Here is a 23,998-nt window from a genome sequence, read left to right as displayed (position 1 = left end):
GTAGTGCCCTGTGCTGCAGGGAGCCCTGGAGAACGCTCTGTATGTATGTAGTGCCCTGTGCTGTAGTGTTACCTGGAGAATGCTCTGTATGTATGTAGTGCCCTGTGCTGTAGTGTTCCCTGGAGAATGCTCTGTATGTATGTAGTGCCCTGTGCTGCAGGGAGCCCTGGAGAACGCTCTGTATGTATGTAGTGCCCTGTGCTGTAGTGTTCCCTGGAGAACGCTCTGTATGTATGTAGTGCCCTGTGCTGTAGGGAGCCCTGGAGAACGCTCTGTATGTATGTAGTGCCCTGTGCTGTAGTGTTCCCTGGAGAACGCTCTGTATGTATGTAGTGCCCTGTGCTGTAGGGAGCCCTGGAGAACGCTCTGTATGTATGTAGTGCCCTGTGCTGCAGGGAGCCCTGGAGAACGCTCTGTATGTATGTAGTGCCCTGTGCTGTAGGGAGCCCTGGAGAACGCTCTGTATGTATGTAGTGCCCTGTGCTGTAGGGAGCCCTGGAGAATGCTCTGTATGTATGTAGTGCCCTGTGCTGTAGTGTTCCCTGGAGAATGCTCTGTATGTATGTAGTGCCCTGTGCTGCAGGGAGCCCTGGAGAACGCTCTGTATGTATGTAGTGCCCTGTGCTGTAGTGTTCCCTGGAGAACGCTCTGTATGTATGTAGTGCCCTGTGCTGTAGTGTTCCCTGGAGAACGCTCTGTATGTATGTAGTGCCCTGTGCTGTAGTGTTCCCTGGAGAACGCTCTGTATGTATGTAGTGCCCTGTGCTGCAGGGAGCCCTGGAGAACGCTCTGTATGTATGTAGTGCCCTGTGCTGTAGTGTTCCCTGGAGAACGCTCTGTATGTATGTAGTGCCCTGTGCTGTAGTGTTCCCTGGAGAATGCTCTGTATGTATATAGTGCCCTGTGCTGTAGGGAGCCCTGGAGAACGCTCTGTATGTATGTAGTGCCCTGTGCTGTAGTGTTCCCTGGAGAACGCTCTGTATGTATGTAGTGCCCTGTGCTGTAGTGTTCCCTGGAGAACGCTCTGTATGTATGTAGTGCCCTGTGCTGTAGTGTTCCCTGGAGAACGCTCTGTATGTATGTAGTGCCCTGTGCTGTAGTGTTCCCTGGAGAACGCTCTGTATGTATGTAGTGCCCTGTGCTGTAGTGTTCCCTGGATAACGCTCTGTATGTATGTAGTGCCCTGTGCTGTAGTGTTCCCTGGAGAATGCTCTGTATGTATGTAGTGCCCTGTGCTGCAGGGAGCCCTGGAGAACGCTCTGTATGTATGTAGTGCCCTGTGCTGTAGTGTTCCCTGGAGAACGCTCTGTATGTATGTAGTGCCCTGTGCTGTAGTGTTCCCTGGAGAACGCTCTGTATGTATGTAGTGCCCTGTGCTGTAGTGTTCCCTGGAGAACGCTCTGTATGTATGTAGTGCCCTGTGCTGCAGGGAGCCCTGGAGAACGCTCTGTATGTATGTAGTGCCCTGTGCTGTAGTGTTCCCTGGAGAACGCTCTGTATGTATGTAGTGCCCTGTGCTGTAGTGTTCCCTGGAGAATGCTCTGTATGTATATAGTGCCCTGTGCTGTAGGGAGCCCTGGAGAACGCTCTGTATGTATGTAGTGCCCTGTGCTGTAGTGTTCCCTGGAGAACGCTCTGTATGTATGTAGTGCCCTGTGCTGTAATGTTCCCTGGAGAACGCTCTGTATGTATGTAGTGCCCTGTGCTGTAGTGTTCCCTGGAGAACGCTCTGTATGTATGTAGTGCCCTGTGCTGTAGTGTTCCCTGGAGAACGCTCTGTATGTATGTAGTGCCCTGTGCTGCAGGGAGCCCTGGAGAACACTCTGTATGTATGTAGTGCCCTGTGCTGTAGTGTTCCCTGGATAACGCTCTGTATGTATGTAGTGCCCTGTGCTGTAGTGTTCCCTGGAGAATGCTCTGTATGTATGTAGTGCCCTGTGCTGTAGTGTTCCCTGGAGAACGCTCTGTATGTATGTAGTGCCCTGTGCTGCAGGGAGCCCTGGAGAACGCTCTGTATGTATGTAGTGCCCTGTGCTGCAGGGAGCCCTGGAGAACGCTCTGTATGTATGTAGTGCCCTGTGCTGTAGTGTTACCTGGAGAATGCTCTGTATGTATGTAGTGCCCTGTGCTGTAGTGTTCCCTGGAGAATGCTCTGTATGTATGTAGTGCCCTGTGCTGCAGGGAGCCCTGGAGAACGCTCTGTATGTATGTAGTGCCCTGTGCTGTAGTGTTCCCTGGAGAACGCTCTGTATGTATGTAGTGCCCTGTGCTGTAGGGAGCCCTGGAGAACGCTCTGTATGTATGTAGTGCCCTGTGCTGCAGGGAGCCCTGGAGAACGCTCTGTATGTATGTAGTGCCCTGTGCTGTAGTGTTCCCTGGAGAATGCTCTGTATGTATGTAGTGCCCTGTGCTGTAGTGTTCCCTGGAGAATGCTCTGTATGTATGTAGTGCCCTGTGCTGTAGTGTTCCCTGGAGAACGCTCTGTATGTATGTAGTGCCCTGTGCTGCAGGGAGCCCTGGAGAACGCTCTGTATGTATGTAGTGCCCTGTGCTGCAGGGAGCCCTGGAGAACGCTCTGTATGTATGTAGTGCCCTGTGCTGTAGTGTTACCTGGAGAATGCTCTGTATGTATGTAGTGCCCTGTGCTGTAGTGTTCCCTGGAGAATGCTCTGTATGTATGTAGTGCCCTGTGCTGCAGGGAGCCCTGGAGAACGCTCTGTATGTATGTAGTGCCCTGTGCTGTAGTGTTCCCTGGAGAACGCTCTGTATGTATGTAGTGCCCTGTGCTGTAGGGAGCCCTGGAGAACGCTCTGTATGTATGTAGTGCCCTGTGCTGCAGGGAGCCCTGGAGAACGCTCTGTATGTATGTAGTGCCCTGTGCTGTAGTGTTCCCTGGAGAACGCTCTGTATGTATGTAGTGCCCTGTGCTGTAGTGTTCCCTGGAGAACGCTCTGTATGTATGTAGTGCCCTGTGCTGTAGTGTTCCCTGGAGAACGCTCTGTATGTATGTAGTGCCCTGTGCTGTAGTGTTCCCTGGAGAACGCTCTGTATGTATGTAGTGCCCTGTGCTGTAGTGTTCCCTGGAGAACGCTCTGTATGTATGTAGTGCCCTGTGCTGTAGTGTTCCCTGGAGAACGCTCTGTATGTATGTAGTGCCCTGTGCTGCAGGGAGCCCTGGAGAACACTCTGTATGTATGTAGTGCCCTGTGCTGTAGTGTTCCCTGGATAACGCTCTGTATGTATGTAGTGCCCTGTGCTGTAGTGTTCCCTGGAGAATGCTCTGTATGTATGTAGTGCCCTGTGCTGTAGTGTTCCCTGGAGAACGCTCTGTATGTATGTAGTGCCCTGTGCTGCAGGGAGCCCTGGAGAACGCTCTGTATGTATGTAGTGCCCTGTGCTGCAGGGAGCCCTGGAGAACGCGCTGTATGTATGTAGTGCCCTGTGCTGCAGGGAACCCTGGAGAACGCTCTGTATGTATGTAGTGCCCTGTGCTGTAGTGTTCCCTGGAGAACGCTCTGTATGTATGTAGTGCCCTGTGCTGTAGTGTTCCCTGGAGAACGCTCTGTATGTATGTAGTGCCCTGTGCTGTAGTGTTCCCTGGAGAACGCTCTGTATGTATGTAGTGCTCTGTGCTGTAGTGTTCCCTGGAGAATGCTCTGTATGTATATAGTGCCCTGTGCTGTAGGGAGCCCTGGAGACCGCTCTGTATGTATGTAGTGCCCTGTGCTGTAGTGTTCCCTGGAGAACGCTCTGTATGTATGTAGTGCCCTGTGCTGTAGTGTTCCCTGGAGAACGCTCTGTATGTATGTAGTGCCCTGTGCTGTAGTGTTCCCTGGATAACGCTCTGTATGTATGTAGTGCCCTGTGCTGTAGTGTTCCCTGGAGAATGCTCTGTATGTATGTAGTGCCCTGTGCTGCAGGGAGCCCTGGAGAACGCTCTGTATGTATGTAGTGCCCTGTGCTGTAGTGTTCCCTGGAGAACGCTCTGTATGTATGTAGTGCCCTGTGCTGTAGTGTTCCCTGGAGAACGCTCTCTATGTATGTAGTGCCCTGTGCTGTAGTGTTCCCTGGAGAACGCTCTGTATGTATGTAGTGCCCTGTGCTGTAGTGTTCCCTGGATAACGCTCTGTATGTATGTAGTGCCCTGTGCTGTAGTGTTCCCTGGAGAATGCTCTGTATGTATGTAGTGCCCTGTGCTGCAGGGAGCCCTGGAGAACGCTCTGTATGTATGTAGTGCCCTGTGCTGTAGTGTTCCCTGGAGAACGCTCTGTATGTATGTAGTGCCCTGTGCTGTAGTGTTCCCTGGAGAACGCTCTGTATGTATGTAGTGCCCTGTGCTGCAGGGAGCCCTGGAGAACGCTCTGTATGTATGTAGTGCCCTGTGCTGTAGGGAGCCCTGGAGAACGCTCTGTATGTATGTAGTGCCCTGTGCTGTAGGGAGCCCTGGAGAACGCTCTGTATGTATGTAGTGCCCTGTGCTGCAGGGAGCCCTGGAGAACGCTCTGTATGTATGTAGTGCCCTGTGCTGTAGTGTTCCCTGGAGAATGCTCTGTATGTATGTAGTGCCCTGTGCTGTAGTGTTCCCTGGAGAATGCTCTGTATGTATGTAGTGCCCTGTGCTGCAGGGAGCCCTGGAGAACGCTCTGTATGTATGTAGTGCCCTGTGCTGCAGGGAGCCCTGGAGAACGCTCTGTATGTATGTAGTGCCCTGTGCTGTAGTGTTCCCTGGAGAATGCTCTGTATGTATGTAGTGCCCTGTGCTGCAGGGAGCCCTGGAGAACGCTCTGTATGTATGTAGTGCCCTGTGCTGTAGTGTTCCCTGGAGAACGCTCTGTATGTATGTAGTGCCCTGTGCTGTAGGGAGCCCTGGAGAACGCTCTGTATGTATGTAGTGCCCTGTGCTGCAGGGAGCCCTGGAGAACGCTCTGTATGTATGTAGTGCCCTGTGCTGTAGTGTTCCCTGGAGAATGCTCTGTATGTATGTAGTGCCCTGTGCTGTAGGGAGCCCTGGAGAACGCTCTGTATGTATGTAGTGCCCTGTGCTGTAGTGTTCCCTGGAGAACGCTCTGTATGTATGTAGTGCCCTGTGCTGCAGGGAGCCCTGGAGAACGCTCTGTATGTATGTAGTGCCCTGTGCTGCAGGGAGCCCTGGAGAACGCTCTGTATGTATGTAGTGCCCTGTGCTGTAGTGTTCCCTGGAGAATGCTCTGTATGTATGTAGTGCCCTGTGCTGTAGGGAGCCCTGGAGAACGCTCTGTATGTATGTAGTGCCCTGTGCTGTAGTGTTCCCTGGAGAACGCTCTGTATGTATGTAGTGCCCTGTGCTGTAGGGAGCCCTGGAGAACGCTCTGTATGTATGTAGTGCCCTGTGCTGCAGGGAGCCCTGGAGAACGCTCTGTATGTATGTAGTGCCCTGTGCTGTAGTGTTCCCTGGAGAATGCTCTGTATGTATGTAGTGCCCTGTGCTGCAGGGAGCCCTGGAGAACGCTCTGTATGTATGTAGTGCCCTGTGCTGTAGTGTTCCCTGGAGAACGCTCTGTATGTATGTAGTGCCCTGTGCTGTAGGGAGCCCTGGAGAACGCTCTGTATGTATGTAGTGCCCTGTGCTGCAGGGAGCCCTGGAGAACGCTCTGTATGTATGTAGTGCCCTGTGCTGTAGTGTTCCCTGGAGAATGCTCTGTATGTATGTAGTGCCCTGTGCTGTAGTGTTCCCTGGAGAATGCTCTGTATGTATGTAGTGCCCTGTGCTGCAGGGAGCCCTGGAGAACGCTCTGTATGTATGTAGTGCCCTGTGCTGTAGTGTTCCCTGGAGAATGCTCTGTATGTATGTAGTGCCCTGTGCTGCAGGGGAGCCCTGGAGAACGCTCTGTATGTATGTAGTGCCCTGTGCTGTAGGGAGCCCTGGAGAACGCTCTGTATGTATGTAGTGCCCTGTGCTGTAGTGTTCCCTGGAGAATGCTCTGTATGTATGTAGTGCCCTGTGCTGCAGGGAGCCCTGGAGAACGCTCTGTATGTATGTAGTGCCCTGTGCTGTAGTGTTCCCTGGAGAACGCTCTGTATGTATGTAGTGCCCTGTGCTGTAGGGAGCCCTGGAGAACGCTCTGTATGTATGTAGTGCCCTGTGCTGCAGGGAGCCCTGGAGAACGCTCTGTATGTATGTAGTGCCCTGTGCTGTAGTGTTCCCTGGAGAATGCTCTGTATGTATGTAGTGCCCTGTGCTGTAGGGAGCCCTGGAGAACGCTCTGTATGTATGTAGTGCCCTGTGCTGTAGTGTTCCCTGGAGAACGCTCTGTATGTATGTAGTGCCCTGTGCTGTAGTGTTCCCTGGAGAATGCTCTGTATGTATGTAGTGCCCTGTGCTGCAGGGAGCCCTGGAGAACGCTCTGTATGTATGTAGTGCCCTGTGCTGTAGTGTTCCCTGGAGAATGCTCTGTATGTATGTAGTGCCCTGTGCTGCAGGGAGCCCTGGAGAACGCTCTGTATGTATGTAGTGCCCTGTGCTGCAGGGAGCCCTGGAGAACGCTCTGTATGTATGTAGTGCCCTGTGCTGTAGTGTTCCCTGGAGAATGCTCTGTATGTATGTAGTGCCCTGTGCTGTAGTGTTCCCTGGAGAACGCTCTGTATGTATGTAGTGCCCTGTGCTGCAGGGAGCCCTGGAGAACGCTCTGTATGTATGTAGTGCCCTGTGCTGCAGGGAGCCCTGGAGAACGCTCTGTATGTATGTAGTGCCCTGTGCTGCAGGGAGCCCTGGAGAACGCTCTGTATGTATGTAGTGCCCTGTGCTGCAGGGAGCCCTGGAGAACGCTCTGTATGTATGTAGTGCCCTGTGCTGTAGTGTTCCCTGGAGAATGCTCTGTATGTATGTAGTGCCCTGTGCTGTAGTGTTCCCTGGAGAATGCTCTGTATGTATGTAGTGCCCTGTGCTGTAGTGTTCCCTGGAGAACGCTCTGTATGTATGTAGTGCCCTGTGCTGCAGGGAGCCCTGGAGAACGCTCTGTATGTATGTAGTGCCCTGTGCTGTAGGGAGCCCTGGAGAACGCTCTGTATGTATGTAGTGCCCTGTGCTGCAGAGAGCCCTGGAGAACGCTCTGTATGTATGTAGTGCCCTGTGCTGTAGGGAGCCCTGGAGAACGCTCTGTATGTATGTAGTGCCCTGTGCTGCAGGGAGCCCTGGAGAATGCTCTGTATGTATGTAGTGCCCTGTGCTGTAGGGAGCCCTGGAGAACGCTCTGTATGTATGTAGTGCCCTGTGCTGCAGGGAGCCCTGGAGAATGCTCTGTATGTATGTAGTGCCCTGTGCTGTAGGGAGCCCTGGAGAACGCTCTGTATGTATGTAGTGCCCTGTGCTGCAGGGAGCCCTGGAGAACGCTCTGTATGTATGTAGTGCCCTGTGCTGTAGTGTTCCCTGGAGAACGCTCTGTATGTATGTAGTGCCCTGTGCTGCAGAGAGCCCTGGAGAACGCTCTGTATGTATGTAGTGCCCTGTGCTGTAGGGAGCCCTGGAGAACGCTCTGTATGTATGTAGTGCCCTGTGCTGCAGGGAGCCCTGGAGAATGCTCTGTATGTATGTAGTGCCCTGTGCTGTAGTGTTCCCTGGAGAACGCTCTGTATGTATGTAGTGCCCTGTGCTGTAGTGTTCCCTGGAGAACGCTCTGTATGTATGTAGTGCCCTGTGCTGTAGGGAGCCCTGGAGAACGCTCTGTATGTATGTAGTGCCCTGTGCTGTAGTGTTCCCTGGAGAATGCTCTGTATGTATGTAGTGCCCTGTGCTGTAGTGTTCCCTGGAGAACGCTCTGTATGTATGTAGTGCCCTGTGCTGTAGTGTTCCCTGGAGAACGCTCTGTATGTATGTAGTGCCCTGTGCTGTAGTGTTCCCTGGAGAATGCTCTGTATGTATGTAGTGCCCTGTGCTGTAGTGTTCCCTGGAGAACGCTCTGTATGTATGTAGTGCCCTGTGCTGCAGGGAGCCCTGGAGAACGCTCTGTATGTATGTAGTGCCCTGTGCTGCAGGGAGCCCTGGAGAACGCTCTGTATGTATGTAGTGCCCTGTGCTGCAGGGAGCCCTGGAGAACGCTCTGTATGTATGTAGTGCCCTGTGCTGCAGGGAGCCCTGGAGAACGCTCTGTATGTATGTAGTGCCCTGTGCTGTAGTGTTCCCTGGAGAATGCTCTGTATGTATGTAGTGCCCTGTGCTGTAGTGTTCCCTGGAGAATGCTCTGTATGTATGTAGTGCCCTGTGCTGTAGTGTTCCCTGGAGAACGCTCTGTATGTATGTAGTGCCCTGTGCTGCAGGGAGCCCTGGAGAACGCTCTGTATGTATGTAGTGCCCTGTGCTGTAGGGAGCCCTGGAGAACGCTCTGTATGTATGTAGTGCCCTGTGCTGCAGAGAGCCCTGGAGAACGCTCTGTATGTATGTAGTGCCCTGTGCTGTAGGGAGCCCTGGAGAACGCTCTGTATGTATGTAGTGCCCTGTGCTGCAGGGAGCCCTGGAGAATGCTCTGTATGTATGTAGTGCCCTGTGCTGTAGGGAGCCCTGGAGAACGCTCTGTATGTATGTAGTGCCCTGTGCTGCAGGGAGCCCTGGAGAATGCTCTGTATGTATGTAGTGCCCTGTGCTGTAGGGAGCCCTGGAGAACGCTCTGTATGTATGTAGTGCCCTGTGCTGCAGGGAGCCCTGGAGAACGCTCTGTATGTATGTAGTGCCCTGTGCTGTAGTGTTCCCTGGAGAACGCTCTGTATGTATGTAGTGCCCTGTGCTGCAGAGAGCCCTGGAGAACGCTCTGTATGTATGTAGTGCCCTGTGCTGTAGGGAGCCCTGGAGAACGCTCTGTATGTATGTAGTGCCCTGTGCTGCAGGGAGCCCTGGAGAATGCTCTGTATGTATGTAGTGCCCTGTGCTGTAGTGTTCCCTGGAGAACGCTCTGTATGTATGTAGTGCCCTGTGCTGTAGTGTTCCCTGGAGAACGCTCTGTATGTATGTAGTGCCCTGTGCTGTAGGGAGCCCTGGAGAACGCTCTGTATGTATGTAGTGCCCTGTGCTGTAGTGTTCCCTGGAGAATGCTCTGTATGTATGTAGTGCCCTGTGCTGTAGTGTTCCCTGGAGAATGCTCTGTATGTATATAGTGCCCTGTGCTGTAGGGAGCCCTGGATAACGCTCTGTATGTATGTAGTGCCCTGTGCTGTAGTGTTCCCTGGAGAACGCTCTGTATGTATGTAGTGCCCTGTGCTGCAGGGAGCCCTGGAGAATGCTCTGTATGTATGTAGTGCCCTGTGCTGTAGGGAGCCCTGGAGAACGCTCTGTATGTATGTAGTGCCCTGTGCTGTAGTGTTCCCTGGAGAACGCTCTGTATGTATGTAGTGCCCTGTGCTGTAGTGTTCCCTGGAGAACGCTCTGTATGTATGTAGTGCCCTGTGCTGCAGGGAGCCCTGGAGAACGCTCTGTATGTATGTAGTGCCCTGTGCTGTAGTGTTCCCTGGAGAACGCTCTGTATGTATGTAGTGCCCTGTGCTGTAGTGTTCCCTGGAGAATGCTCTGTATGTATATAGTGCCCTGTGCTGTAGGGAGCCCTGGAGAACGCTCTGTATGTATGTAGTGCCCTGTGCTGTAGTGTTCCCTGGAGAACGCTCTGTATGTATGTAGTGCCCTGTGCTGTAGTGTTCCCTGGAGAACGCTCTGTATGTATGTAGTGCCCTGTGCTGCAGGGAGCCCTGGAGAACGCTCTGTATGTATGTAGTGCCCTGTGCTGTAGGGAGCCCTGGAGAACGCTCTGTATGTATGTAGTGCCCTGTGCTGCAGAGAGCCCTGGAGAACGCTCTGTATGTATGTAGTGCCCTGTGCTGTAGGGAGCCCTGGAGAACGCTCTGTATGTATGTAGTGCCCTGTGCTGCAGGGAGCCCTGGAGAATGCTCTGTATGTATGTAGTGCCCTGTGCTGTAGGGAGCCCTGGAGAACGCTCTGTATGTATGTAGTGCCCTGTGCTGCAGGGAGCCCTGGAGAATGCTCTGTATGTATGTAGTGCCCTGTGCTGTAGGGAGCCCTGGAGAACGCTCTGTATGTATGTAGTGCCCTGTGCTGCAGGGAGCCCTGGAGAACGCTCTGTATGTATGTAGTGCCCTGTGCTGTAGTGTTCCCTGGAGAACGCTCTGTATGTATGTAGTGCCCTGTGCTGCAGAGAGCCCTGGAGAACGCTCTGTATGTATGTAGTGCCCTGTGCTGTAGGGAGCCCTGGAGAACGCTCTGTATGTATGTAGTGCCCTGTGCTGCAGGGAGCCCTGGAGAATGCTCTGTATGTATGTAGTGCCCTGTGCTGTAGTGTTCCCTGGAGAACGCTCTGTATGTATGTAGTGCCCTGTGCTGTAGTGTTCCCTGGAGAACGCTCTGTATGTATGTAGTGCCCTGTGCTGTAGGGAGCCCTGGAGAACGCTCTGTATGTATGTAGTGCCCTGTGCTGTAGTGTTCCCTGGAGAATGCTCTGTATGTATGTAGTGCCCTGTGCTGTAGTGTTCCCTGGAGAATGCTCTGTATGTATATAGTGCCCTGTGCTGTAGGGAGCCCTGGATAACGCTCTGTATGTATGTAGTGCCCTGTGCTGTAGTGTTCCCTGGAGAACGCTCTGTATGTATGTAGTGCCCTGTGCTGCAGGGAGCCCTGGAGAATGCTCTGTATGTATGTAGTGCCCTGTGCTGTAGGGAGCCCTGGAGAACGCTCTGTATGTATGTAGTGCCCTGTGCTGTAGTGTTCCCTGGAGAACGCTCTGTATGTATGTAGTGCCCTGTGCTGTAGTGTTCCCTGGAGAACGCTCTGTATGTATGTAGTGCCCTGTGCTGCAGGGAGCCCTGGAGAACGCTCTGTATGTATGTAGTGCCCTGTGCTGTAGTGTTCCCTGGAGAACGCTCTGTATGTATGTAGTGCCCTGTGCTGTAGTGTTCCCTGGAGAATGCTCTGTATGTATATAGTGCCCTGTGCTGTAGGGAGCCCTGGAGAACGCTCTGTATGTATGTAGTGCCCTGTGCTGTAGTGTTCCCTGGAGAACGCTCTGTATGTATGTAGTGCCCTGTGCTGTAGTGTTCCCTGGAGAACGCTCTGTATGTATGTAGTGCCCTGTGCTGTAGTGTTCCCTGGAGAACGCTCTGTATGTATGTAGTGCCCTGTGCTGTAGTGTTCCCTGGAGAACGCTCTGTATGTATGTAGTGCCCTGTGCTGCAGGGAGCCCTGGAGAATGCTCTGTATGTATGTAGTGCCCTGTGCTGTAGGGAGCCCTGGAGAACGCTCTGTATGTATGTAGTGCCCTGTGCTGTAGTGTTCCCTGGAGAACGCTCTGTATGTATGTAGTGCCCTGTGCTGTAGTGTTCCCTGGACAACGCTCTGTATGTATGTAGTGCCCTGTGCTGCAGGGAGCCCTGGAGAACGCTCTGTATGTATGTAGTGCCCTGTGCTGTAGTGTTCCCTGGAGAACGCTCTGTATGTATGTAGTGCCCTGTGCTGTAGTGTTCCCTGGAGAATGCTCTGTATGTATGTAGTGCCCTGTGCTGTAGTGTTCCCTGGAGAATGCTCTGTATGTATATAGTGCCCTGTGCTGTAGGGAGCCCTGGATAACGCTCTGTATGTATGTAGTGCCCTGTGCTGTAGTGTTCCCTGGAGAACGCTCTGTATGTATGTAGTGCCCTGTGCTGTAGGGAGCCCTGGAGAACGCTCTGTATGTATGTAGTGCCCTGTGCTGTAGTGTTCCCTGGAGAATGCTCTGTATGTATATAGTGCCCTGTGCTGTAGGGAGCCCTGGAGAACGCTCTGTATGTATGTAGTGCCCTGTGCTGTAGTGTTCCCTGGAGAACGCTCTGTATGTATGTAGTGCCCTGTGCTGTAGTGTTCCCTGGAGAACGCTCTGTATGTATGTAGTGCCCTGTGCTGTAGTGTTCCCTGGAGAACGCTCTGTATGTATGTAGTGCCCTGTGCTGTAGTGTTCCCTGGAGAACGCTCTGTATGTATGTAGTGCCCTGTGCTGTAGGGAGCCCTGGAGAACGCTCTGTATGTATGTAGTGCCCTGTGCTGTAGTGTTCCCTGGAGAATGCTCTGTATGTATGTAGTGCCCTGTGCTGTAGTGTTCCCTGGAGAATGCTCTGTATGTATATAGTGCCCTGTGCTGTAGGGAGCCCTGGATAACGCTCTGTATGTATGTAGTGCCCTGTGCTGTAGTGTTCCCTGGAGAACGCTCTGTATGTATGTAGTGCCCTGTGCTGCAGGGAGCCCTGGAGAATGCTCTGTATGTATGTAGTGCCCTGTGCTGTAGGGAGCCCTGGAGAACGCTCTGTATGTATGTAGTGCCCTGTGCTGTAGTGTTCCCTGGAGAACGCTCTGTATGTATGTAGTGCCCTGTGCTGTAGTGTTCCCTGGAGAACGCTCTGTATGTATGTAGTGCCCTGTGCTGCAGGGAGCCCTGGAGAACGCTCTGTATGTATGTAGTGCCCTGTGCTGTAGTGTTCCCTGGAGAACGCTCTGTATGTATGTAGTGCCCTGTGCTGTAGTGTTCCCTGGAGAATGCTCTGTATGTATATAGTGCCCTGTGCTGTAGGGAGCCCTGGAGAACGCTCTGTATGTATGTAGTGCCCTGTGCTGTAGTGTTCCCTGGAGAACGCTCTGTATGTATGTAGTGCCCTGTGCTGTAGTGTTCCCTGGAGAACGCTCTGTATGTATGTAGTGCCCTGTGCTGTAGTGTTCCCTGGAGAACGCTCTGTATGTATGTAGTGCCCTGTGCTGTAGTGTTCCCTGGAGAACGCTCTGTATGTATGTAGTGCCCTGTGCTGCAGGGAGCCCTGGAGAATGCTCTGTATGTATGTAGTGCCCTGTGCTGTAGGGAGCCCTGGAGAACGCTCTGTATGTATGTAGTGCCCTGTGCTGTAGTGTTCCCTGGAGAACGCTCTGTATGTATGTAGTGCCCTGTGCTGTAGTGTTCCCTGGAGAACGCTCTGTATGTATGTAGTGCCCTGTGCTGCAGGGAGCCCTGGAGAACGCTCTGTATGTATGTAGTGCCCTGTGCTGTAGTGTTCCCTGGAGAACGCTCTGTATGTATGTAGTGCCCTGTGCTGTAGTGTTCCCTGGAGAATGCTCTGTATGTATATAGTGCCCTGTGCTGTAGGGAGCCCTGGAGAACGCTCTGTATGTATGTAGTGCCCTGTGCTGTAGTGTTCCCTGGAGAATGCTCTGTATGTATATAGTGCCCTGTGCTGTAGGGAGCCCTGGAGAACGCTCTGTATGTATGTAGTGCCCTGTGCTGTAGTGTTCCCTGGAGAACGCTCTGTATGTATGTAGTGCCCTGTGCTGTAGTGTTCCCTGGAGAACGCTCTGTATGTATGTAGTGCCCTGTGCTGTAGTGTTCCCTGGAGAATGCTCTGTATGTATGTAGTGCCCTGTGCTGTAGTGTTCCCTGGAGAACGCTCTGTATGTATGTAGTGCCCTGTGCTGTAGTGTTCCCTGGAGAACGCTCTGTATGTATGTAGTGCCCTGTGCTGCAGGGAGCCCTGGAGAATGCTCTGTATGTATGTAGTGCCCTGTGCTGTAGGGAGCCCTGGAGAATGCTCTGTATGTATGTAGTGCCCTGTGCTGTAGTGTTCCCTGGAGAACGCTCTGTATGTATGTAGTGCCCTGTGCTGTAGTGTTCCCTGGAGAACGCTCTGTATGTATGTAGTGCCCTGTGCTGTAATGTTCCCTGGAGAACGCTCTGTATGTATGTAGTGCCCTGTGCTGTAGTGTTCCCTGGAGAATGCTCTGTATGTATGTAGTGCCCTGTGCTGTAGTGTTCCCTGGAGAACACTCTGTATGTATGTAGTGCCCTGTGCTGTAGTGTTCCCTGGAGAACGCTCTGTATGTATGTAGTGCCCTGTGCTGTAGTGTTCCCTGGAGAACGCTCTGTATGTATGTAGTGCCCTGTGCTGTAGTGTTCCCTGGAGAACGCTCTGTATGTATGTAGTGCCCTGTGCTGTAGTGTTCCCTGGAGAACGCTCTGTATGTATGTAGTGCCCTGTGCTGCAGGGAGCCCTGGAGAATGCTCTGTATGTATGTAGTGCCCTGTGCTGCAGGGAGCCCTGGAGAACGCTCTGTATGTATGTAGTGCCCTGTGCTGTAGTGTTCCCTGGAGAACGCTCTGTATGTATGTAGTGCCCTGTGCTGTAGTGTTCCCTGGAGAATGCTCTGTATGTATGTAGTGCCCTGTGCTGTAGGGAGCCCTGGAGAATGCTCTGTATGTATGTAGTGCCCTGTGCTGTAGTGTTCCCTGGAGAACGCTCTGTATGTATGTAGTGCCCTGTGCTGTAGTGTTCCCTGGAGAACGCTCTGTATGTATGTAGTGCCCTGTGCTGCAGGGAGCCCTGGAGAATGCTCTGTATGTATGTAGTGCCCTGTGCTGTAGTGTTCCCTGGAGAACGCTCTGTATGTATGTAGTGCCCTGTGCTGTAGTGTTCCCTGGAGAACGCTCTGTATGTATGTAGTGCCCTGTGCTGTAGTGTTCCCTGGAGAATGCTCTGTATGTATGTAGTGCCCTGTGCTGTAGGGAGCCCTGGAGAATGCTCTGTATGTATGTAGTGCCCTGTGCTGTAGTGTTCCCTGGAGAACGCTCTGTATGTATGTAGTGCCCTGTGCTGTAGTGTTCCCTGGAGAACGCTCTGTATGTATGTAGTGCCCTGTGCTGCAGGGAGCCCTGGAGAATGCTCTGTATGTATGTAGTGCCCTGTGCTGTAGTGTTCCCTGGAGAACGCTCTGTATGTATGTAGTGCCCTGTGCTGTAGTGTTCCCTGGAGAACGCTCTGTATGTATGTAGTGCCCTGTGCTGTAGTGTTCCCTGGAGAATGCTCTGTATGTATGTAGTGCCCTGTGCTGTAGGGAGCCCTGGAGAATGCTCTGTATGTATGTAGTGCCCTGTGCTGTAGTGTTCCCTGGAGAACGCTCTGTATGTATGTAGTGCCCTGTGCTGTAGTGTTCCCTGGAGAACGCTCTGTATGTATGTAGTGCCCTGTGCTGTAGTGTTCCCTGGAGAACGCTCTGTATGTATGTAGTGCCCTGTGCTGTAGGGAGCCCTGGAGAATGCTCTGTATGTATGTAGTGCCCTGTGCTGTAGGGAGCCCTGGAGAACGCTCTGTATGTATGTAGTGCCCTGTGCTGTAGGGAGCCCTGGAGAATGCTCTGTATGTATGTAGTGCCCTGTGCTGTAGGGAGCCCTGGAGAACGCTCTGTATGTATGTAGTGCCCTGTGCTGTAGGGAGCCCTGGAGAACGCTCTGTATGTATGTAGTGCCCTGTGCTGTAGGGAGCCCTGGGCACTGCACACATGGGGCCAGATTAGTTATGTCCCAGCTGGAGGTTGCGTTATTGGGTAATTTTTCCTGCATGCAATTTCCTTGCCCCTTCTCACCCCACACTAGTGCAGGTCACTCCACAAGTTGTAGTAGCAGAGAATCTAACGCGTTTCATATCCAGAGAAACTTTAATACGCTGTATGGGGTGGAGGCTCCACACAAACAGCTGAACTTGCATTTGTAAAGTTTTAGACTTGGATCCTTATATTACAACTGTGACCTAATGCTGCTGTACTGTACATACCAGCCCTGTACTGTACATACCAGCCCTGTACTGTACATACCAGCCCTGTACTGTACATACCAGCCCTGTACTGTACATACCAGCCCTGTACTGTACATACCAGCCCTGTACTGGTAGATGATGGGCTGGGATCTGTGTTCTACAGTAATGACCTAGCGCTTCCAAACTGTAAATATCGTACCTGGACTGTAGAGGAAAAACTGGGGTCGGTGTCTTACAGCTGTGACCTTGTGCTGGAGAACTATACATACCGGAGCTGTACTAAGAAGAAGCACTGGGAGCTGTGTCTTACATATGACCTGGCACTTCAAAACTGTACATATATCGGCCCTGTACTGTATAGGATGGACTGGGATCTGTGTCTTACATCTGTGACCTGGCGCTGTAGTACTGTACGTACCTGAGCTTGTACTGTAGAGGAAGGACTGGGATCTGTGTCTTACATCTGTGACCTGGCACTGTAGTACTGTACGTACCAGAGCTGTACTGTAGAGGAAGGACTGGGGTCCATGTCTTACATCTGTGACCTGGCGCTGTAGAACTGTACGTACCTGAGCTTGTACTGTAGAGGAAGGACTGGGATCTGTGTCTTACATCTGTGACCTGGCGCTGTAGAACTGTACGTACCAGAGCTGTACTGTACAGTATGGACTGGGATCTGTGTCTTACAGCTGTGACCTGGCACTGTAGTACTGTACGTACCAGAGCTGTACTGTATAGGATGGACTGGGATCTGTATCTTACAGCTGTGACCTGGCGCTGTAGAACTGTACGTACCTGAGCTTGTACTGTAGAGGAAGGACTGGGATCTGTGTCTTACATCTGTGACCTGGCGCTGTAGAACTGTACGTACCAGAGCTGTACTGTACAGTATGGACTGGGATCTGTGTCTTACAGCTGTGACCTGGCACTGTAGTACTGTACGTACCGGCTCTGTACGGTAGAGGATGGACTGGGATCTGTGTCTTACAGCTGTGACCTGGCGCTGTAGACTGTACGTACCAGAGCTGTACTGTAGAGGAAGGACTGGGGTCCATGTCTTACAGCTGTGACCTGGCGCTGTAGACTGTACGTACCAGAGCTGTACTGTAGAGGAAGGACTGGGATCTGTGTCTTACAGCTGTGACCTGGCGCTGTAGAACTGTACATACCGGCTCTGTACTGTAAATGATTGGCTGGGGTCCACTATATACAGTACAGTATAATATTCCCCGCCCCTCTTGCACCAGGCACTCTGTCAGAGAGATAAGTGAGATATTTATACTGCGCTGCATATAGTAAAACATATGGAAGAACAGGGTTTTCTTCCATAATAAATGATTCATTGCATCCAACAAACGCCCCCTCTCAGAAATCTGTTATGTACATTAAATAAATACTATAGCTAATTCCTAACATTGCCCAGCGCCATCAGGCCGGAGTGCTGGGGAGAGGTCGGGATTGCTCCTATTTCTGTGTCCTGTGGGCAGAGAGACACCTCGTACCTCTGTGTCCATCTTTGTCTGACATAACATTACAGGAAATCTGATGTCATGTGTTCAGGAGACCCAATAAGCTGACAGCATTGTTATATGTGAGAACGACATTGTCCTATGGCCACTGATCTGGTGATGTCCTACCAAGCAGAACCTCACTATATAAACACAATACGGATAATCTTCCCTTCTGTGATAGTAAGGGCCCCCATACATGCTGCGATGCTACTGGCCAGACAGGACGTTTTACAACTGCTGGGTCCTAAATTGTAACTTATGTGAGCCCCAAAAAAGATGCCTGATCCCAGTCATCACTAGAATGGGATTGTTCGGAGGTCATCCCTGACATAGGTACACTCCGGTCATGTCAACCGTGCCCTCTATGATCCAGCCGCCCAGCCCTGGCACTCCATGTGCTGATCATGTTGGCATTCGTGTATGATGGAAAGATTCCTGGACTGCACACCCTGTAATATATATATATATATATATATATATATATATATGATGGGAGGTGCTACCTGATGAGACTAATTGCAGGCACAGAAACAGACAAATCTCAGGTGCACAACTCCAAACTACTGATAATATATAAATGCAATAACATTTTGCAATCAATAGAGGTTTTTAGCATAATCATGGCCAAGGTTGCGGGCCTACCCACCATATCCAGGTAACCTCTTTAGGGTAGGTCCCTAACATACTAGGGTTCAGATCCAGAGCTCAGGACACCCCAAACTGGCCCAGCCAAGCCACCCCAGGGCACCGCCATAGTAAGAAAAGTGCAGTGTAAAGAGATAGTTAGGAGCAGCCACTGCTGCATATAAAGAATGAAAATTAAAAAGTGAGGTACATATATATTAAACACACACAGTGAAGGGTTAAAATGTGTTATAATGCGGTGCCCTGAAACAGATCAAACAAAGCAATCCAGGGGGACCCACGCCCCAAAAATGAACCAAAGTTGCACGACAGTATATAACTTGTATGACTTACTTAGAATTGTGCCTAATACCAGTGTGCATATACATTACCATACTCCATGCTTTTAAACCAATAAGGAAGGGTGCCAGTCCTTTCCCCCGTGTATGATCCAATGTAACCGCAGTACAGAGGGATTATGGCATTGCAATAGTCACTGTTATTATTTTTTGGGCTTTATGCGTTTAATATTAATTGAATGAGCAGAAAGTTGGCGTAATGGTTAGCTGTTAGCTTTGCTGTCTCACAGCACTGGGTTCATGTGTTCGATGCCAACCAAGGCACAATCTGTGTGGAGTTTATATGTTCCCCATATGTTAGCTGTGGTTTCCTCCCGGTACTTCAGTTTCCTCCAGTATTTCCACAAACATACCTTTAGGTTAATTGGCTTCTGAAAAACATTAACCTTTTTGTGTATTTGGGTCGGAGAATATAGATTGTAAGCTCCACTGCTCCGATGACTTACATACTCTCTGTATATGGCTGCAGAATATGCCCGCGCTATATAAATGATTGTTAGTCAAACAATAAGTGAAGTATTTTGCTGGCAATTCCAAAAACTTTAATACTGAAGTTCAGTACTGATGGAATGATGGGAGTTGTAGTGCACCAGGCTCCGCCTATACGTGTGCGTGCTGAGACACCGGCTGCACAGTGTCCCTGGGGATGATTTACATACGATAGACGTGTAAGGACGGTACCATGTAACGTGCTGGCGCGCTGTCTGCGGTTACTGCGACCCCCCCATTATAACTGTTCCGTTGTCTTTTCAGGCGCTGATAGAGACGGCTCTCACTCGAGTGGTTCTTCCCATGCCTATTCTGGTTCTACCTCCCATTATAATGTCTGGACTTGAAAAGTGAGTACCCCGAACGTGATCGTGTACATCTCCTGGTGTCTCGTACACAGGGGGGGGGCGAGATCCCAGTCCTGTGATTGTCATTCTCTGCCCATTGTACTATGTTATATAGTGCACGGTGATCACTGTCCCTGTGTCCTCTATACCTCCATATACCTCCCATACTCCCTGTATATGATCCCCAGCACTGAGCACCCCATACACTCTCAGTCTGCCCATTGTACTATGTTATATAGTGCACGGTGATCACTGTCCCTGTGTCCTCTATACCTCCCATACTCCCAGTACATGATCCCCAGCACTGAGCACCCCATACACTCTCAGTCTGACCATTGTACTATGTTATATAGTGCAAGTTGATCACTATCCCTGTGTCCTCTATACCTCCATATACCTCCCATACTCCCTGTATATGATCCCCAGCACTGAGCACCCCATACACTCTCAGTCTGCCCATTGTACTATGTTATATAGTGCACGGTGATCACTGTCCCTGTGTCCTCTATACCTCCCATACTCCCAGTACATGATCCCCAGCACTGAGCACCCCATACACTCTCAGTCTGACCATTGTACTATGTTATATAGTGGACGGTGATCACTATCCCTGTGTCCTCTATACCTCCATATACCTCCCATACTCCCAGTACATGATCCCCAGCACTGTGCACCCCATACACTCTCAGTCTGCCCATTGTACTATGTTATATAGTGCATGGTGATCACTGTCCCTGTGTCCTCTATACCTCCCATACTCCCAGTACATGATCCCCAGCACTGAGCACCCCATACACTCTGTCTGCCCATTGTACTATGTTATATAGTGCACGGTGATCACTGTCCCTGTGTCCTCTATACCTCCCATACTCCCAGTACATGATCCCCAGCACTGAGCACCCCATACACTCTCAGTCTGACCATTGTACTATGTTATATAGTGGACGGTGATCACTATCCCTGTGTCCTCTATACCTCCATATACCTCCCATACTCCCAGTACATGATCCCCAGCACTGAGCACCCCATACACTCTCAGACTGCCCATTGTACTATGTTATATAGTGCATGGTGATCACTGTCCCTTTGTGCTGCAGGAAAGTGCTTTGAAGTGAGATATGTCAGCCTGCAGGACACGAAGGTCACATAGCCGGAATATATTCCTCTCCATTAACTACAAAGTGAGGCCTGCCTGTTATCTGCGATCTGGATTTATTGCAGGGGAGTTGCCATGTAGTAGATACAGGTTATCTGGCTGGATCTATGAGCAGGTCATTAGTTTCCCTCATTCCCGTGTTTACGACCCTCTGCTACCTGTAGCTGATCCTGTCATTAGCAGCTGAGGATGTGCGATGTCCTGTGGTGCGTGTACGCATGCCTGATGACACCTCTGGCGAGATCTGCTCATCCTTCCATGTGCAGAGCGCCCCTATTCTCAGGGCTCGTCCTCACAGACTGTTCCGTGAGGCATGTTCCCATGTTGCAAAAAAAAAAAAAATGTAGTTACTTTTCTGTGTCTACGGCTTCCGTACCCAGGAGTGTGTGCCGCGTGTAGCTTCCCTGCCCAGGAGTGTGTGCCGCGTGTAGCTTCCCTGCCCAGGAGTGTGTGCCGCGTGTAGCTTCCCTGCCCAGGAGTGTGTGCCGCGTGTAGCTTCCCTGCCCAGGAGTGTGTGCCGTGTGTAGCTTCCCTGCCCAGGAGTGTGTGCCGCGTGTAGCTTCCCTGCCCAGGAGTGTGTGCCGCGTGTAGCTTCCCTGCCCAGGAGTGTGTGCCGCGTGTAGCTTCCCTGCCCAGGAGTGTGTGCCGCGTGTAGCTTCCCTGCCCAGGAGTGTGTGCCGCGTGTAGCTTCCCTGCCCAGGAGTGTGTGCCGCGTGTAGCTTCCCTGCCCAGGAGTGTGTGCCGCGTGTAGCTTCCCTGCCCAGGAGTGTGTGCCGCGTGTAGCTTCCCTGCCCAGGAGTGTGTGCCGCGTGTAGCTTCCCTGCCCAGGAGTGTGTGCCGCGTGTAGCTTCCCTGCCCAGGAGTGTGTGCCGCGTGTAGCTTCCCTGCCCAGGAGTGTGTGCCGCGTGTAGCTTCCCTGCCCAGGAGTGTGTGCCGCGTGTAGCTTCCCTGCCCAGGAGTGTGTGCCGCGTGTAGCTTCCCTGCCCAGGAGTGTGTGCCGCGTGTAGCTTCCCTGCCCAGGAGTGTGTGCCGCGTGTAGCTTCCCTGCCCAGGAGTGTGTGCCGCGTGTAGCTTCCCTGCCCAGGAGTGTGTGCCGCGTGTAGCTTCCCTGCCCAGGAGTGTGTGCCGCGTGTAGCTTCCCTGCCCAGGAGTGTGTGCCGCGTGTAGCTTCCCTGCCCAGGAGTGTGTGCCGCGTGTAGCTTCCCTGCCCAGGAGTGTGTGCCGCGTGTAGCTTCCCTGCCCAGGAGTGTGTGCCGCGTGTAGCTTCCCTGCCCAGGAGTGTGTGCCGCGTGTAGCTTCCCTGCCCAGGAGTGTGTGCCGCGTGTAGCTTCCCTGCCCAGGAGTGTGTGCCGCGTGTAGCTTCCCTGCCCAGGAGTGTGTGCCGCGTGTAGCTTCCCTGCCCAGGAGTGTGTGCCGCGTGTAGCTTCCCTGCCCAGGAGTGTGTGCCGCGTGTAGCTTCCCTGCCCAGGAGTGTGCGCCGCGTGTAGCTTCCCTGCCCAGGAGTGTGCGCCGCGTGTAGCTTCCCTGCCCAGGAGTGTGCGCCGCGTGTAGCTTCCCTGCCCAGGAGTGTGCGCCGCGTGTAGCTTCCCTGCCCAGGAGTGTGCGCCGCGTGTAGCTTCCCTGCCCAGGAGTGTGCGCCGCGTGTAGCTTCCCTGCCCAGGAGTGTGCGCCGCGTGTAGCTTACGTGCCCAGGAGTGTGCGCCGCGTGTAGCTTACGTGCCCAGGAGAGCGGCGCCAATTTCCCCAATGTGTCGCATTCCAGAAGTTGGTAAATATGGCAGCACCGCGTTTGTCGGTGGGAATGGAGGGATCATAGCAGGTACCGGAGATGTCTGCTGCTGCCCCTCTGTCATACATTCGGGGGATGCTGAATATTTGCGGTTACCCCACTAAGACAAGTGTTTTTGGGGAGTGAGCAGCAAATATTTATTGATAAATGGGCCCCAGTGAAGCTAAATGGCTGTGCATTACTTATAAGCATGTTCCTGCGCACATACACAGCTGTACGTATATCAAGGCGCGACATCCTCTCCGCCGACTGCAAACGCACCTGGTTTTCTACTCATCATCCGTGTCTGTAGTCGGCGTTCTGAGTAACCCTATTGTCACGCAGAATGTCCGGGGGAACTCCGACGCTGGAGCCATTATCACTGCGTACAGGATCGCAGTGTCAGGCTCAGTCACGCCCAAAAAAAATGGTCGTGACACGCCTGCGTTTCATCCACCACCTCCCCGTTGCCGCCCACAAACAGTCCCTGCCTGGCAATCACTGCGAGTAACTCCTCACTGCCAGCGACAACGAAAATTAAACTTGACGCAAGCGCAGTTTCCCAATCGCTCAAACTACGTAAACGTCAGCTTTGCGTCCATCTCTAAATCAGGCCCTCGGTCCGAATATTCACAAGATAAGCTATGCAAGCACGTATGTGCTCAGCCCGTCCCATTTGTTATATACAAGCTTGGAGATGGTAGATGCGCCCCGGGGTGCGTGCCGCGGTTTTCACGCAGTGCAACATCCTCACATACATGCCGCAATTGCCGAAACGTACGATTCTAAGTCAATGTCCTTGAATATTAATCAAATGTTTCGGCGAATTTCGCACAGCTTGAAGCTTTTCACTTACAGCGGAACAATCACTAATGGCTGTTGGTCGTGTATTGTTACCTATAAGTACGTCTTGTTGATTATTTCCTTTCAAACAAATGACATGTTTTTGTTATATTACGGTTGCCCTCTTGTGCAGAACCATCTTATAACCCGTAGGCGGCGCTGTTCCCGTACCTACTTAAGAAAAGTTTACGTCTTTGAGCAAAAAAACGCCCTAAAGCTGCCGGTAAGGACGGGTGTAATCACAATATTTGGCTCTTATTAAACAAATGGAGGATTTCCAATACATTAATACAGTAATACCTGTACGTGAGAATAATGTCACATCACTATAGATTTATTCTAAATATTGAAATCATGTGATGCTGCTCTTACAACTTAATAAACTCAGAAAATACAGAGCATAAGGATTATACAGCATCATCATACACGTGTCCTGCCCTGGGAAAGTGGACAGGATTCATTTTATGGTGCTGGACTGTTCCTTCTCATACTATACTTATATATAACTAGCTGAAGTACTCGGCGCTGCCTGGGTTTAAATCTTCAAGTTATTAAGTTTTATTATGTTATGGTGTCCAAATACATCCAGTGGACGGCCCAGAACAGGCTCCCTGGGTCACAGTTCTGCCCGACGCACTTTGCCGTGAGGTCCGACCGGTACCCCAACCACTCAGACCACTCAAACCACTCAGACTCAGACTCAACCATCCCAGACCAATCGCCACCCCTCTGGGAAGTTTTTTTGTCCTTATCCATCCACTAGAAGGCTCAGAACAGGCTCCCCCAGTCAAAGTTATGCCCAGCAGGACCAGTTGAGGTCCCTGTCGGACCAGGTCCGATTGGGACCTCAACCGCCTAGTATGTCTTCTGGGATCCAATGTTACCACTCTGGAAAGTTTTATTCCAGATCCATCCAGTGGAAGGCTCAGAACAGGCTCACCGAGTCAAAGTTCTGCCCAGCGTACAAAATCGGGAGATTCAACTGTGACCCTAATCCCCCTAAAACCTGTCCAGGATCCAACTGGACCACCTCGCGTTCGCTTCATCCCAATCGGTGCAGGGGTGTCTGAATGCATAACCTGGACAAAAGGACAAATTCATTGTATACAGTGCATCCATAAAGTATTCACAGCGCGTCACTTTTTTCACATTTTGTTATGTTACAGCTTTAATCCAGTTTCGCCCATTCCTCTTTGCAGCACCTCTCAAGCTCCATCAGGTTGGCTGGGAAGCGTCGGTGCACAGCCATTTTCTGATCTCTCCAGAGATGTTCAATTGGATTCAAGTCTGGGCTCTGGCTGGGCCACTCAGGGACATTCACAGAGTTGTCC

General features: G+C 51.8%; 1 protein-coding gene across 1 annotated transcript in view; it reads left to right on the top strand.

The window, feature by feature from the left end:
- The window catches only part of SFXN5 (sideroflexin 5), a 425,012-nt gene that overhangs the window by 309,869 nt on the left and 91,145 nt on the right, over nucleotides 1-23,998 (top strand). Inside the window, exon 12 of the mRNA XM_088459744.1 lies at nucleotides 18,818-18,903. Coding sequence (XP_088315870.1) covers nucleotides 18,818-18,903 — 86 coding nt within the window. The remainder of the gene's footprint in view (nucleotides 1-18,817; nucleotides 18,904-23,998) is intronic.

Source organism: Taudactylus pleione, unplaced genomic scaffold (assembly GCF_031769625.1).
Source record: "Taudactylus pleione unplaced genomic scaffold, aTauple2 ptg000930l, whole genome shotgun sequence".
In the NCBI taxonomy this organism is placed as follows: Eukaryota; Metazoa; Chordata; class Amphibia; order Anura; family Myobatrachidae; genus Taudactylus; species Taudactylus pleione.
This window is presented reverse-complemented; position numbering and strand designations above follow the sequence as displayed.